Consider the following 16,928-nt stretch of genomic DNA (forward strand, 5'->3'; position numbering starts at 1 on the left):
CAGTGAAGGGAGGCTGAGAATTAAATGAATTCCCATCTCACCACAGGTAAAAGTGATCTTTTTTTAGGGCCAAACTGACAGTCAGAGAAGAAAGAAGAACTCTTTAGGGCTCTCTGTTGTTACAGCTCAGTTTCAAATAGCTTAATTAACCCTATAACTGCTGAGCTATAAATTAGATATTAAGTTAATTTTTAAAACCTTCCTCCTAACTTAGCGTGTCCCATTCATTTGTACAGAACACTTGAGCTACATTGCTATATTGACCACAAGTCAGTTGTCCTGGGTTCTGAGACTCGCTGCCAGGGTCTTATTTTGTTTTGTTTTGGGGTGTTTTTTTGTTTTTGAAGCTTTTCTTAATAGGTTTTTCTTCTTTCAATATCCCAAACTAACCTCTCTACCTAAAACACCCGCCTCTCTACCGTCCCAATACTTGGTCTACAAGTTTAAGGAAGGAGATACATGGCTGTATGCAAGGTTATTTTTCCTTCCTCCCTGGTGGAAAATTGCTACTGCCCTGTAGGCTGTTAAATGCAGTAAGGATGTGGTTGCAAAAATGCCTGTCATCATGAGTGATTGAACTCTCCTGACTTGAGACACAAGGTTCCATAATATTGACATCCGGGAGAGCACACAACACCAGCACACATCCCACTCCTTCATTTCACCCTGAAGGATGTCAGCGTACATCCATGTGTTGCAATCCCAATGGCAATGATCCTCTCCAAGAGCCTCTGTGAAAAGATGTTTGTCAACAACAGTCACTCGGCTGAATCAACATTCTCCAAACAGAGTAACTTCTACAGCATAAATTAAAGACTTAGGAACATAGCAAAGATCTCTGCCAGCTATGAGAGCTAAGACTGTTCCAAGTCTCATGCTTTTAAGTAAACTGGCACCTTTCTCAGTCTAACGCAGTTTTATTTCATCAGAGGCAAGGTGGTGTCATAACACATTGCAAGATAAGTATGCACAGTAAACCCAGAAATTAAATGTGAAATCACCAAATGCACTACCTGAATTCCAGGGGTGAGGCAGGCAGGGCCGGAAGAGGAGCTGGTTCCTAGCAGAGCAGCTGTTCTATGTGAGTAATGGGTGTTTGTACAACAGACTCAAGTGTGAGACATCTCTTGGAATTGAGTATATGGCCCATGTGCCCTTTCTCCATATTAGGCATATTGCACCCTGGGTGAAATTTACTTCCCTGAATGAGTGGCCTTTTTGCATAGGGGACTTCACATTGCCCAGGATGGAATTCTTATTCTCCCACCACCACCCCCAACCCTCCCACTAAAAATAAAAAAAATAAATAATAATTGGAGATCTACTTATCTCCTAGATCTGGAAGGGACCTTGAAAGGTCATCAAGTCCAGCCCCCTGCCTTCACTAGCAGGACCAAGTACTGATTTTTGCCCCAGATCCCTAAGTGGCCCACAAGGATTGAACTCACAACCTTGGGTTTAGCAGGCCAATGCTCAAACCACTGAGCTCTCCCTCCCCTGCAACTAAAGACTGGATGCCTCTTGTCCAGTCTGTGGGCTGGAATATCTGCTGAAGCTCCTCTGCAGTCCCCTAAGAGGGGCTTCCCGGCCACTGGATTAACACAGCTACAAATCTAGTGGTTCTGGCTATAACACACTGCAGAACTCCTCACCTTCCCCATTTTATATGGGTTCAGTGCAGAGACCCTGCCACCTTCACACACACAATGGGGTATTCTTTTGTAGGCCCTTGAACAATTTTCACCCCAAAATGATTCTGACTAGTGCTGAAAAAAAATCAATTTTCAAAGCACACACCAACCTTAACTCTGCTGCTTTTGGATTCAAACCTAAAGATTAAATCATCACTTTTGTTTGAGGCAATTTCAGGTCCCGTGAATCTTACATCTTTTCATTCTGCCTCTGGATAAGCACATTTTTGGAGGGAATGAGTTTCATAACAAAACACAATGGACGGGCCCATGACAGGTCTTCTGGGTTCAGTGAATTGCTAAGCATAACAAGCACAGAAAATTGCCAGGTTTGCTATCTGAGTTTGGATGAGTCTGAAACCTCTAAGTGAAACTCAGTGGGTTTGAATCTGAATAAAACAAAGGAACAGCATCTGTGCACCTCTAATTCTCAACAGCAACATTTCACCTGTAAATAGTTAATGTAGCAGGTATTGGCTAAAATTTCAAACTAGCAAGTCTCCAAAAATGACAGCTTTACACCCCTGATGAATCCCTGGTTAGACCGCAAAGCACTGACGTTCAGTAACAACTCTGCCTCTTGCCTCACTTCGTTATATTTAACACAGGGTTGGGAAGAGCAAATTAAAAAAACAAATTTAAAATGAACAAAATCAGTTTTACATAAATCAAACAGGAACCAACAATGACATGCACATAGCAACCATCTCATGATTTTTTCTGTAACTTTTGCTATTTGCCTCCTCCATCTACACTACAAATATAACTACATGAAGGAACCTGGTTAAAAGTGGGCTACCCACTAACTTGGTTACAAAGCAAGTCTGATTCTAACATGTAGTGCAGACTGGATCTTACCAGCAGCTTTAGCCTGGCTGTAAAACAAGGTTAAACAGCCACTCTGCACTATATATTGGAACTCTGCTTGCAAGGTAAGAAACAACTAATTACCAAGTTACCGGACATGGCTGTATTGGTAGTTTAGACCGGGGCTTAGTCTGGGCTAATCCTTGCCATACTTTGTTGGATTTAGACTGTAAATTCCCGTTAGCCCAGGGAGCAAAGAAAAGGAAATGCACAGAATTGCTCTGTTTCTTTATAGACAAAATAGACTATGGATGAGATTTGCAAAAGCATTTCCTTAACTTTGCTCCCACTGAAGTCAATGGGAGTTTCACCACCCCTGACTTCAGTGGGAGCCAACTTAAGGCCACACAGAGCACTTTTGAAAATGCCAAACAGACTCCGATCTAGGAAGCCCAGAGTCTAGGAAGGAGCCACTGTCATCACCTTCGCTCTCCAAACAGCTTTAGGTAGCTTCTCCCGCACATGACAAAGGCGGTGCTCTGCTCACCCTGTCTCAGGGCTGCTGTTATGCATGTGTCATAACTTTTAGTTGCTTCTTTATCATGTGGGTGATGACCCTTCGCGCAAAGGAAGGGCAAAAGTTTACATTACCCGCCAGTGAGAGAGCCCGGTATCCTTCCTCTCTTTCCTCTGGAACAGCACGGCAGCCAGAAGTGGGAACATGCGGGGTGACACCCGGCTAAGCAGCACAGCCCGGAACATGGGAGACCTTCCCAAACCCTGAGCTAAACAAACAGGAGTGAAAACACCAAGTCACTGGAATCTGAGCGGCTGCTTCTCCTCGCTCCTCTGAACTGCGGCAGCTTTGTCCTGAGTTACACACACACAGCTCTGCTCCAACAGGGAGAAGCAATCGCGAAAGGTGGGGGCGTGGCTTGGAGCTGCCCAACAATCCGGTTTACAGCCTCACTGGCAGGTTTTCCCACACACTAGCAGTAAAACATAAGGGTGCCAAAGAAAGTAGATCGAGCAAACGGAAAGGGGCTGACAAGAAGCGCGATGTTTTCTTCCAGACTCTGCCACAAACTTGTTCTGTGACTTTGAGCAAGTCACGACTTCTCTGGGCTTCAATTTCCGGGTCTGTTGAAATGCAGAGAAATCCTTATGTCACAGTTAATTAGTGTCTGCAAAGGGCTTTGAGATCCTCTGATGGAAGGCAACAAAGAAAGACGAGATAACAATCAAAGTTAAGAATCCAAAGAATTAAGGGGGTAAGGAAGATATTTACGTCTATTATGGGGGGTGGGATAACGATGGAGGAGGCAGAGGAAATTATTAGTTAAAAAAACAGTTAATAGCTGACACACTGAAGTTTGGGATTTAAAAAAAAAACAAAAAAACAAATTTACTGCAAATAAAAATCAAGAGGGGTTTGGACAATTAGAATGGGATTGAGACCTTGGGCCAAATTCTGCTCACTTTTCTCATGTAAGTAAAACTCTTTGACTTCATGAGATTTTTGGTGGGCAATGCAGGCACAGTTTGGTCCTTTCTCAGTATGGACCCAATCCAACACCCATTGCCATTGACTTCAATAAGCATTGGATTAGACGCTGTAAAAATTATTAAAAATAGGTACTCGAATACTTTGGAAAAAATATAAACACTCAATAGTTTCAGATTTTATCCCAAGGCTTTAAGGGTATTTGTTAATGAATTTTCTGAACTACTGGCAATTCATTTTGAAAAGGTAGAGAGATCCAAGGAAACCTCATACACTGTGAAGCCAAACTTCAAGCCACCTGGCTATTTGTCCTGAATCTAACTTAATTCCCTAGTAAAATAATAGGACAAACTGAGCAACACACATCTGTAAGTGCCTGAAAGATAATGGAAGCCTGAGCAATTAGCACCATGGCTTTGAATCATAGGACTGGAAAGGACCTTGAAAGGTCATCTAGTCCAGTCCCCTGCACTCATGGCAGGACTAAGTATTATCTAGACCAGCCCTGACAGCTGTTTGTCCAACCTGCTCTTAAAAATCTCCAGTGATGGAGATTCCACAACCCCCCTAGGCAATTTATTCCAGTGCTTAACTACCCTGACAGAAAGTTTTCCCTAATGTCCAACCTAATCCTCCTTTGCTGCAATTTAAGTCCATTGCTTCTTGTCCTATCCTCAGAGGTTAACAACAATAATTCTTCTCCCTCCTCTTTGTAACAACATTTTATGTACTTGAAAACTGTTGTGTCCCCTTTGTCTTCTCTTTTCCAGACTAAACAAACCCAATTTTTTTTCAATCTTCCCTCATAGGTCATGTTTTCTAGACCTTTAATCATTTTTGTTGCTCTTCTCTGGACTTTCTCCAATTTGTCCACATCTTTCCTGAAATGTGGAGCCCAGAACTGGACACAATACTCCATTTGAGACCTACTCAGTGTGGAGTAGAGCAGAAGAATTACCTTCATGTCTTTGCTTACAACACTTCTAATACATCCCAGAATTATGTAAGTTTTTAGCAAGTGTTACACTGTTGACTCATTTTTAGCTTGTGGTTCACTATGACCCCCAGCCATAGGTGCCAATTTTCCCTGGCACCAATGGGAGCTCGCACCCCACCACACCCCTGGCCCTGCCCTGACTCCACCCTTTCCCCACTCCTGCCCCACCCTCATTCCAACCTCCCTTCCCCAAAGTCCCCACCCCAACTCCACACCCATTGGACCCCTTCCCCAAATCCCGGCCCCAACTCTTCCTTGAGTGCACCATGTTCCCCCTCCTCCCTCGGCAGCGCTTGTAGCACAAATCAACTGTTTCGTGGCACAAGTGCTGGGAGGGAGGGGGGAGAAGCAGGACAAGGCAGTGCGCCCAGGGGAAGAGATGGAGGTGGGACAGGGAGCTACCGGTGGGTGCTTAGCACCCACCAATTTTTCCCCATGGGTGCTCCAGCCCCAGAGCACCCACGGAGTCGGGGCCTATGCCCCCAGATCCCTTTCCATAGTACTCCTTCCTAGGCAGTCATTTCCCATTTTGTATGTGTGTGACTGATTGTTCCTACCTAAATGGAGTACTCTGCATTTGTCCTTACTGAATTTCATCCTATTTACTTCAGACCATTTCTCCAGTTTGTCCAGATCATTTTGAATTTTAATCCTGTCCTCCAAAGCACTTGCAACCACTCCCAGCCTAGAATGACCCGCAAACATTGAGTGTACTCTCTATGCCATTATCTAAATCATTGATGAAGATATTGAACAGATCCAGACCCAGAACTGATCCCTGCAGGACCCCACTCATTATACCCTTCCAGCATGACTGTGAACCACTTATAACTCTCTGGGAATGGTTTTCCAACCAGTTTTGCACCCACTTTTTTAGTAGCTCCATCGAGGTTGTATTTCCTTAGTTTGTTTATGAAGTCATGTGAGACACTATCAAAAGCTTTACTAAAGTCGAGATATACCATGTCTACTGCTTCCCTCCATCCACAAGGCTTGTTATGCTGTCAAAGAAAGCTATCAGGTTGGTTTGACACGATTTGTTCTTGACAAATCCATGCTGTTATCACCTTATCTTCCAGATGTTTGCAAGGAACAAATCCAGCCAAATCATGGTTTATTTTGATCAAATTACACAATTAGACATGACAAGATTTGCAGTAGCTGTAATAAACACGTAGCATTGCAACAAGTTAGCACTGGAGGGATTGTGTTTCAAGGAATGCTGGCATGCTTGGAACGTTGGCATTCTTGGATGGGTAGGACCAGATAAGATATTTGGTGGAGGTGATGTACTTGAGTGAGAGGAGGAGAAACTGGTTTGAAACTGCTTTGCTGGATAAACACTCAACCACCCCTCCCAAAATAGATGTCTAAAAAGGGTTCTGACCAATATTTTACTATGCAACAGTCAGAATAAGTCCAAGAGCAGGGATTCCTATAAAAAACCCAATCCTGCACAACCACTGTGAACAGAGATTGTGCATGATCAGACCTAATACTGAAAACAAATATATAAATTAGAAAGACTTAAGAATGTAAGAGTAATTGTGTTGTATTATTGAAATGCCACACATATAAACTACCCCTGCTATAGGGCTTTTTTGTCAAGGTCCAAATTTCTTGGTCAAGGTATAGTCAAGGTCCAGGCTCCAGCACAAATAATAAAAACAATGATAAAATTAATAACTATGAAGTAAATAAAAAGATTTCATAGTCCGTACGAAAGCATCTGGTGGTCCCAATTTGGGCCATAGTCCACCTATGGACTACCCCTGCCCTATAGAATCTTATAGCTGACACCTGCTTTCAGCAATAGGCTCCTTGAACAGCAAGCAAAGCCACTGAATCTGTCTACGGGTTTTGAAATTTATGCAACTTCCATAGATAGTGGAGTTTCCCACTTCATTGCAACTTAATGACATTTTGGCTCAGACATTTTGTTTCATCTTTAAATTAACAGGACCCTATCCTGTAACACTTAATGATACCAGGTATTCCTACAGAAGTGAATAAACTACAAAAAAAAAGATGGATTATTTCTTGCTCTTCTATTTTAGATAATACATATTTATGGCAAAATCTGTTCTGCCCTTTTATATTTTACACAGGAACTGTGGATATTGATTGCAATTAATCTACTGACAACCAATTTTTCATCGTCTTCGGTGGTGATTACATTTTACTCTAAGATTCGAAATATTCTATTGTGAACAGAAATTTGATTCAATGGTAGAGGGGAAGGAGGAGTTTCCAGAAACGTTTTACTCGCTACTCATCAGAACTTGAAGTTTAGACTATCCCCACTACTTATACTGAAATCCCTGCTCTGGGCAGAAAATTCACCATTCTGATTCCGCTATATCCTTAAATACCACAGTACTGACAACAAATAGGGTCCTACCAAATTCATGGTTCATTTTGGTCAATTTCACAGTCATAGGGTTTTAAAAATCATATAATTCATGATTTCAGCTATTTAAATCTGAACTCAAAGGAAAGAAATATGTAAATCCAGAGCAGCTCCGCTAGTTACTATCATCCACACAATAAAGCAGAACAGACTGGTTCAGAATATTTATTATTACAATATATTGCTTTAAACAAAACTTCCATATGGTTAGTAAATCTAAACCATGGGATGAGAACAGACAGCAGAATTGCAGCGCACACCACCCCACACCTCTGCAAATGTATGCAAAAAAGCTGAACAGAGGCACATTAGCATCACCATGAAAGAAGAGTACACTACTGATCCCAACTGTGAGAGAGAGTGCAGATTTACTGGCAGCAGATAGGTAATTCAGACTATCCTCCTTACCAATATCAGAAAGGTCTTGACTTCTGTACGCAAAAACGGTAGGGCATTGATAGATACCCTTCTTTCACTGTCAACTCCCAAAACATCTTCCTGTTGTACCTGAACTAGTATATAAACACTATACAGAATATGTGCAGATTGAATACAAGCATGTAGTAGGTTCTCTTGTTCAAACAGAAAGTTTAAAAAGTAATTCCATCTCAGCACAGGAACTCCCCTAACCTCTACAGAAAGGCACCACCCGCAGTATTACCCAAGACATCCAAGGTTATTGGCAACCATAGCCTTGAAACAAAAAACAGATGGCAGAAGGAGTAGGCTATATAACCAGGATATGGTATTTGCAGAGATCGAAAGTGAGGTAGGATCATTTATATCCTACAGAAGACCTGTTGCTAAAAGTGTTTAAAAAAAAGGACTTAAATAAACATGTAAACAGTGAAATTCAACGACATTCTGGGCAGATGGGTTTTTGTTTTTAAAATTTTATTTTCTCAACTCCTTGTTTGGGGAGTATTATAGATTTTAAAAGAAAAGGAGTATAATAATTGTGTGCCATGTTCCATATCATTTAATACTTAATTATAGTAGTATGGCAAAACTGGGATGTTATTACCCACATTCAATTACACTGAACCATGTGCTACTGCTGCCTTTGTTCACTGCTGCTCAGATTCTTTGTACAGTAAGTGAACATGCAAGTACTCTTATATCAACTCTGCTACAGATTAAAGTTCATGGAAAAATAAGACAAAAGTATTACAGACTATGAAGAAGTATACTGCATCCAGTTTTGTGTATTTAGAATCCTCGGGCCAAAGTAAAAAAAAACAAAAACAAAAAAACAAAAAAACCAATACCAGCCTGGGCAGAAGGGAGTTGATCTAAAGCCCTCAGAGACATTGAAATGCAGTCTATATTTTACTTTAATGCTGGAGAGAAAACTAGAGACTGAAGAGCTATTTACATACATAGGGATCTCAAATGCGCTCTAGAAGCTCAAGCAAGAGATACATTTCAGTCCCTGTCAAAAAAGTGTTACTTTTAGGGAGTGTTCTTTTTGGTACAAGTGCAAGTGAGAGCTTCCCTTCTTCAGACTGGACGCTTTTGAGAAGCAGCAACAACACTCATGTTGGAAGCGACTGTACACAGTGCAAACAGTGTGTGAGCTAATTCATATTTACATACCTCTAACAAACTAAAGTCAAAAAGGGAAAAATAAATGCTTACCAGTGAAGCCTATAGTGTGTGACTAACCCCTGTGGAACTTCTGTGTATCAGAAGATGAGTTGATAAGCACTCTAGGCATCAAAGATAAAAATTCCTTTGTTCAACATCTAGTTATTCCCAACGTTGGGAGAAAGGTGAAGTCAGGCACAATTGTTCAAGTATCAGGCACCAGAGCCTCTCATACTCTTGCTTGCTCCCTCCCTCCCCCCAACTTGGTGGCTAAAAGTAGATTTCAATACAACATTAATACAGTTGCAGTGACTTTTCAAGGATTTTGCCTTTTGAGGAATATTAGAGTGAGCCACAAAGAAGGTCAGATCAAGAAGTTTTTACCTGAATAGAAAATTTTTTTACTTTAAAACATGCCGTCACTGGTAAACACCATAGAAGTGTTCGGAAACTAGCCTGCAAGGTTTGGAGTGCAATACAAGCTCATTGCTGATCAATTTCCATTCTTCCTCATGTTGGTGTGTTAAGAGGTATATATAGTTGCCAGCAATTTAACATCTAAAAACGTCAATTTTCGAATAAGTCAGTACTGCCAAGTTATAGGTAGAGTCATTCCAGAGACATGCTGGGTACAAGCTATTTGTAAGATGTTCCTAGCAACATGCCTCAAAACTCCAGAGCATCAACTTTTCCTAAACAAATCTTCACGTCTGTATTTCATGCGGGTGTTGCGGCTAATGCAGTCCATCTAATGTATGGCAACATGTTTCAGGTGTCTGCCGTACTGACTTCTTTGGAGCAGAAGTAGTGCACAACTACTGCATTAGGGTATCTGGCAAATGCACTGTGAACAAACAGAATAGCACACAAGATCAAATGTCAGTATAATCAAATACACAATTTTCCCTGTTCACTATACAAGCTTGATTTTTGTTACAGTCAGAAAAGTGACTACATAAGACTGCTACTTCCTTAATGAAGAGAATTCCTGACTAAGTTTCAATTATAGCATCAGTTTTATTGGTGATGTCCCAAGCAAAGAACTTAACTGGAATTTGCAGCAATGTGACTCAAAAATGTTAGTTAGCTGAGTAAGTTTGGAACCACAAAGTGCGATTTTAACATGATCACTTTTCTAAGTCTGGCATGATCCAACTTGACCAAAATGAAGCATATAGTATATACCAACCCGATCTTCACCCAGTACTTCCAGATCATACTTAACAGGGAAAACTGGATCAATGCATACCAATAATTCAGTGCTCTAGAGACAGCTAACTGTGCTCATTAAAGCAGCAAGCAGAGAGTGATCTATTCCCCACCAGATTCTGAATATCAGTCATGTTTTAGAGGGGATTAATCCCACCACCAGTAACAGCAGCTAAAGGTTGTTAGGTGATATAAGATTTAGTTTGGAGCGGACGCATTGAATGGGGTGAGGGAAGGAAACATCAAAGTCTCTGCTCCACATCAGCCTGATTTCTTCCTGAAAACTCCAGGGATGAAAATGGTGGGAGGAGAATTATTGGAAGTTTTGACACCAATAAAACCATTGCTGCTGCTCAGATGTATTAACGTCATTGGCACGTAAGGTGCAGGTTGATTTTGGAAGCACAAAGTAGCCATCACCACACTAAAGGTTTCAGATTTACAAAGCCTTTATATTATATACATTATACTTTCAAAACTGAGAGACCACCTATAAAGATTTATATAAAGAAGCCATGTGCAACTACAGCGCTTTCAGATTCCAGGATGGAAAACAACTTTGTATAGTGCTTATCATCCACTCTGCACAGAGTTCTGAGCTCTGCAGTCAACATCTCAGGTGATGTCAGCATATCAACTACTTGCTCCATCAATCTTGGAAGAAAAGCCTCATGAAACTTGAAACTGATTTATTGTGTCTGTGCTGGAGGCTTGAAAATCCAAGAGAAGTTATTTTTGCAGTTTATTTTTTTTGTCATAGGCATCAAGAGGTTTGGCATTTTTTCCAGCCACTCTGCTAAGATTACAGTTTCCAATTTATTGTACACTTCTGAAAGTTCTCCCTCAGTTGTTTGCTCCTGGATTTACACATCCTTACTTCTCTGCACAAATAAGCCAGACTAATTTGTTTTTGTATCACAAGCCTCTTTAGGAAGAATGCTCTCCTAGGAAGTATTACTCACCTATTTCCTATCTTCTTTTTACACACAGTGCACACTTTTTCCTCTGTGATGATGCACTTCACCTGCTGATGCAAAATCCTCTCCTCCTGAACCTGAAGGAGAATGGAAACATGGTAAGCAGTGCAGTGCTACACCTCAGCCACCTTTCTAGTCTGAATAGACAGAAGGATAGTATTCTTAACTACCTTTAGTTTTCCACTATCCTGAAATGCCAGAGTTATGATTAGTGTGCATTTAATAATCTTGGCTACACTACACCACCATCTAGAGGACAAGTTTCCTGTACTGGTAATGAAGAGCTTTTTTTTTTTTAAAAACACACCACAGTCTTTCCATTTAACAGAACTTTTAATAATCCACTCTGATAAATGAGGATGAAAGAGGTGGGTACAAACCCTCAGGAATTCTGCATGGAGAAGATTTTTAAGTACTTGGTTGAATCGTTTCTTCTGGGCATTTTCTTCAAGGACTTTTTCTAGGAAGATTCGAATCTCACTAATTTGAGTATTTGCTGGGAGCAGGTTTATAGCCTAGAAGGGACAAGGACAAGTTGTAAGAAAGATGAAGGGGTATGATAGGGAAGAAAAAACAAAACTCAGCCCCATTTCTTTTTGGTCCAGATACTTTTAGGATCTGCTTCCAGGGCCTACCCTTAGCTCCTGTGTTTTTCATTGTAATTCAAGATATAGCAACTATCCATACCACCACCTATAAAAGAAGGAATCCTTACCTTGGTAGTATCTAATTTGCTGTGGTGCAATTCTAAAACCTGCAGGGCAGCCTGGAGATTGGCTTGAGGCTCCAACAGTTCCATCTTGATTGGCCCCAAGCAATGAACACTAGGTGGCGAGAGATACATCCGGAGCAGAGACAGATACACCTGTTTCACACAATAAAGACTGAAGTATATCAAACACACACCACTGAACTCTAATCGCTATAGGGCTAACTCTGCAGTACATCATGGCATTGGCAAGTAGGGATTTTGATACAGATTTAAACTCTATTAGCGTTAAGCAGCTTGTCTCCTGCACAAGTCTGTGCATTGATTAATTTCCAAGCCTTCAGCACAGAACAAGTTTTAGATATTAAAATCTGAACCTCCTTATTCTACAGCTCTGTTGCGTGCATTCAGACTCATCTGTTGTCTTTAGTAAGTAGCAATTTTACTACTTTTTATTCTTGTTAGCAGCATCAACACAGCCCAGAGGGACAGAGCTGGATTCTATCCCTACTTGTAAAACAGAATTGTTGGCCAATGAAAAAGTTCAGTCATTTCCTGCAACCCAGCAACATTCCAAACAGGAGAGAAGTTGTGAAAAATGTACTACTATCGAGGAACTTGTAGAAGATGATACAGAGAACCCTGCCCCTGAGAAGTTCTGAAGGTCTACTTTAAATTGGCTGAATATGGAGACAATAGTTATAATTCATGTATCACTCATCAACAAGAAGAACATGGGCATAAAGCTACTCACATCTTTGTTGCCATCTTTGCTTCTGTCATAGTGTTTATGGCAGTACCTACAACAGACGTGAAATGAATGAAGTGTGGGACTGTCTTGTAAACCAATACATCCACACAGGCTATAAGTATTAACAGTTTGGACAGCCTCAGCAACACAGAACATGTACTAAAAAGTAGAGCAGAGCATTTACAAGGGGCACTTTTCATTCTCAACTACGCGATGCTGGTTAAAAGGGGAGATTTTAAAACTTTTTAAAAATACTTGTCTCAGTCCAAGATATTTACATTTGAAATAGACAGTGAATTGAGTTCTGGGGTGTAAACAAACAAACAAAAATATCTGAGAAACTTGACTTAGGTTGACTATCAATGCAGCCAAGGAAATAAACGGATAAATCCTGGGGGTAACAGGCCAATGAACGGTAACAGAATTTAAAATATAAGAAAGAGGTGCCTGATCAGCACACAGCAGGATGAATGCCTCCCAATAGGTGTTACCCAAAGAGGAATGCACAAAGTTAGGTTTAACAGCCCCCATGTCTAGCTACAGTAACTACAATGTTAAGTGAGGAGTTATGTTCCTGAAAAATGCGACTTTAATTCTTATGGGGAAATTGGATTCGCTTAAGTAAATATGGGGGGCTTAGGTTCCAGGGAAATTTTTTTCAACCAGACAAAAGACACACACACACACACACACCAATTTATTACTGGTACACAGCAATGATGATTGTGAAGCTCGGTTGAGGTGGTGAAGTCAGAGGGTGGGATATTTCCCAGGGAATGCCTTACTGCTAAATGATGAACTAGCAATTGGCTGAGCCCTCAAGGGTTAACTCATTAACGTAGCCTCACACTCTACAAGGCAGCACGAATGGAGGGAAGGGAAACAGCAGACAGACACACACACCATGTATGTGAGAGAGAGATGCACATTACCCCTTTAAGTACGCTGACCCCACTCTAAGTACACTGCCTTTTTAAGCAGATCAGCAAGTTGAAATGGCAGCTGCTGCCAGGAAGCTCCCTCCATCCCGAGCCCTGTCATGTCCCCCAACTGCTCTATGGAAGATGGAGTAAACTGGATGCAGGAGCAGGGGAGAGGGGGACACCCTGACATTAGCCCTCTCTTCCCCCCTACCTTGCACAGCAAGCAGGAGGCTCCGGGGAGCAGCTCCAAGGAAGAGGGCAGGAGCAGCACATGGCAGTGGGGGGGGAGGGACAGGTGAACTGCCGGCAATTGGTAGCCTGCTGGGTGGCTGCCGCACAGGGAACTTAGGGGAGCTGATGGAGGGCTGCCAGTCCACCCTGTGCCAAGCCCCCACCAGCTAGCTGCAATGGGCTGCTCTTCCTGCAAGCAGTGGACAAAGCAGGCAGCTGCCAAACGACGCTATAAGGGAGCATTGCACAACTTTAAACGAGCATGTTCCCTAACTGATCAGCATCGTAACAACGAAACAACGTTAACCAGGACGACTAAGTGAGGAGTACAAAGAAACCCTTGGAAGCCCACCTGCCAATATCTAGGTGCTGGTTGGTTGTATTTTCATCCAAATGCTTTGAATTTGTTCAAAAATACAGAGAGGAATCAGCCATAGATTCCACCTAGTAGGAGCAGCTGCAGCAGCGGACGACAAAGCAGGGACTACTGAACGGGGGTGGGGAAGAGGGTAAAATGTGGTCCTAGCTGGGCCACCCCTTCCATAGCACCACCTGGACTCAAATGGGGACCTACCTCTCCCTCACCAGGAGACTCCAGGGAAAAACTGCAGAGGAACGATGCAAGGAACTACAGCCCACAGGAGCAACTGCAAAAGCAGCCAAGGCAGGGACCTGCAGTCATTCAGAGACCTTTCCACAGTGCTGACTGAAATTTCTCTGCCATGTGCGGATTGCCTCTTTGCTCCAGCCCTCCCACTTTCCCAGTCTCTTAACCTCAGTTTCACTCCATACCCGTCCCCCTCACCACCTTCCCTTTTCATGCAACTTATCCGCCCCTCCCAACTAACCCCTCTCTCCTGCCTGCCCCCCAAAAAAGGGAACTATTATGACAGCGCTGCCTCTGCTTGTGTGGTACGCTTTCCCCTAGCCTCCATCTTGCCTATTTAGATTGTAAGATCAGAGCAGGGACTGTTCGCTGTTCTGTCTTTGAAGTACTAGCACAATGGGGCCTCACTCTCAATTGGTTCTCAGGCCCCATCATAACAAACATGCTGTTGTCCAACTACCATCAGCTGCTAATGGAAAAGAATCTCCTTGCTAACATAGTTCCTTCTAATTAAGGAAGAAGATTGCAGTAGAAAATTAACATGAGAGCTGTTCATAGCTAAACAAAGAGAAAGCAACAAGTAATAATAGGGCACAAGCTAAGAGACAACAGGAAGTGCTTCTATTACAGGGTGAAAAAACTAAAAGCCTGTGTGTGCGACTGCTCTGCTATTCAAGACTGATGGGAGCCCAAGTAAAGAAACAGGTACTTGGCTTGAGGCACTGACAAATGCAACAGCATGGGAAGGCCAAGCCCCAAGAGATGTGGGGATGCTAGCTGTGATCAGAAGGCACACAGAATCCTAACTAACAAGCGTGGCAGGTATGAGAGATCAAAAATGTTACAATACTTATCTTGTTCTAAGTGCACATATAACATTTAACAACCCCACCCCACCCACAGAGACACGAAGCAGCAACGGTTGGAGAAGCTATTTAAAAAAACAAAACAAAACTGGACACTGAGGGAGAGGCTTACTGTTCAGCCATTTTGGTATCCTTCAGAATGTGGACATAGATAATGAGGGCTTGTTCATGCTTCCCCATACGACCCAACAGCAGGGCACGTTCTTCTAGGAGGCCTAGAGGGGAACATCACCAAGGAATAATCAGGCCTGCCACAGAAAAGGGAATATTCAAGCTCCACTACAACGGACCAAAGAACTGGATGACATGGGAATAGGAGTGAAAAGCAGGAGAAAAATATAAATTGTGGCACGCACAGAAGGTCAGAGACTACTAACTAGATGATCTATCGGTGGTGTCTGACCAGGTCAAACACTATCACTTTACTAGCTCCTGAACTATTTTTGCCAGTGCCCCACACCACCTTTTTTATTGAACATGCTTGGGATTCTTAACAATGCCCATAGGATGCTTCAAGGGCCATTATTGGTCTGGAGCAATCCAAGCTCATCTACAGGTTACAGTATAAATTTAAAAAAAGAAGTTAATCAGCTCGTCTTCTCCCACTCCAGTGCTAGAAGGGAATCCCACTATACCAGTCACAAAGCCCAAACAGCCAACACTGGTGCATGCAACAATGACTGGCAACTACTGACCTAATAGTTCTTTTCCATTTCAGTTACTATAATTTCATGAACAGGAAGGAGAGCACAGAAAGATGTTGCTGTGCAACATGAAACTAAACAGATCTCAAGCTGAAGGAAGCTAGAGCATGACTAGCACGCACCATCAAAGGGGAAATCACTGATGAGACAACTAGGTTCATAGCAGCTAGAAATCTCAAGAAAATCGAGCAGCTTTCTCCGATACTCCCCCAGGTCTCCTTCCTCCTCTCCAGCAGGCACTGGAATTTTATCTGTCAGGGGGAGAAAACTGTCAGAGTTAGTATCATACGAGTTCTCCCATAGTAACATAAGGGAACAGGGAGACAGAGCATTTTCACCAAACTAATTTGCAAGAAGTCAAATGTTGTTTACAATACCCCATGCACTAGGGACCATGTGCAATAAAAGATGCATGAATAACTCTTAGGGAGTTTCAGAGTAGCAACCGTGTTAGTCTGTATCCGCAAAAAGAACATATATGCCATCATGTGCCAGCAATGCCCCTCTGCCATGTACATTGGCCAAACCAGACAGTCTCTATGCAAAAGAATAAACAGACACAAATCTGACATCAGGAATCATAACATTCAAAAACCAGTGGGAGAACACTTCAACCTCCCTGGTCACTCAGTAACAGACTTAAAGGTGGCAATTTTGCAACAGAAAAGCTTCAGAAACAGACTCCAACGAGAAACTGCTGAGCTTGAATTAATATGCAAACTAGATCCCATTAACTTGGGTTTGAATAGAAACTGGGAGTGGCTGGGTCATTACACATATTGAATCCATTTCCCCGTGTTAAGTATCCTCACCCCTCCTTGTCAACTGTCTAAAATGGACCACCTTGATCATCACTACAAAAGTTTTTTTTTCCTCCTGCTGATAATACCTCATCTTAATTAATTAGCCTCTTACAGTTGGTATGGCTACTTCCACCTTTCCATGTTCTCTCTAG

At 42.2% G+C, this 16,928-nt stretch overlaps 2 protein-coding genes across 3 annotated transcripts in view; both read right to left on the reverse strand.

The window, feature by feature from the left end:
• LOC123369735 (cytosolic phospholipase A2 zeta-like) overlaps window positions 1-3,312 on the reverse strand; it is a 35,981-nt gene extending 32,669 nt beyond the window's left edge. Inside the window, exon 1 of the mRNA XM_045015656.1 lies at window positions 3,150-3,312. Coding sequence (XP_044871591.1) covers window positions 3,150-3,260 — 111 coding nt within the window. The 5' untranslated portion in view covers window positions 3,261-3,312. The remainder of the gene's footprint in view (window positions 1-3,149) is intronic.
• A 4,248-nt stretch (window positions 3,313-7,560) lies between these two features.
• Window positions 7,561-16,928, reverse strand: part of VPS39 (VPS39 subunit of HOPS complex) — a 42,265-nt gene continuing 32,897 nt past the window's right edge. For both annotated transcript variants that reach the window (XM_045014821.1, XM_045014820.1), the window contains 7 exons: window positions 16,096-16,224; window positions 15,382-15,484; window positions 12,646-12,691; window positions 11,898-12,047; window positions 11,563-11,697; window positions 11,168-11,259; window positions 7,561-9,840 (listed from right to left, as the gene is read on the reverse strand). In XM_045014821.1, the coding sequence (XP_044870756.1) occupies window positions 9,765-9,840; window positions 11,168-11,259; window positions 11,563-11,697; window positions 11,898-12,047; window positions 12,646-12,691; window positions 15,382-15,484; window positions 16,096-16,224 (731 nt within the window). In that variant the 3' untranslated portion in view covers window positions 7,561-9,764. The remainder of the gene's footprint in view (window positions 9,841-11,167; window positions 11,260-11,562; window positions 11,698-11,897; window positions 12,048-12,645; window positions 12,692-15,381; window positions 15,485-16,095; window positions 16,225-16,928) is intronic.

This window comes from Mauremys mutica, chromosome 4 (assembly GCF_020497125.1).
Source record: "Mauremys mutica isolate MM-2020 ecotype Southern chromosome 4, ASM2049712v1, whole genome shotgun sequence".
In the NCBI taxonomy this organism is placed as follows: Eukaryota; Metazoa; Chordata; order Testudines; family Geoemydidae; genus Mauremys; species Mauremys mutica.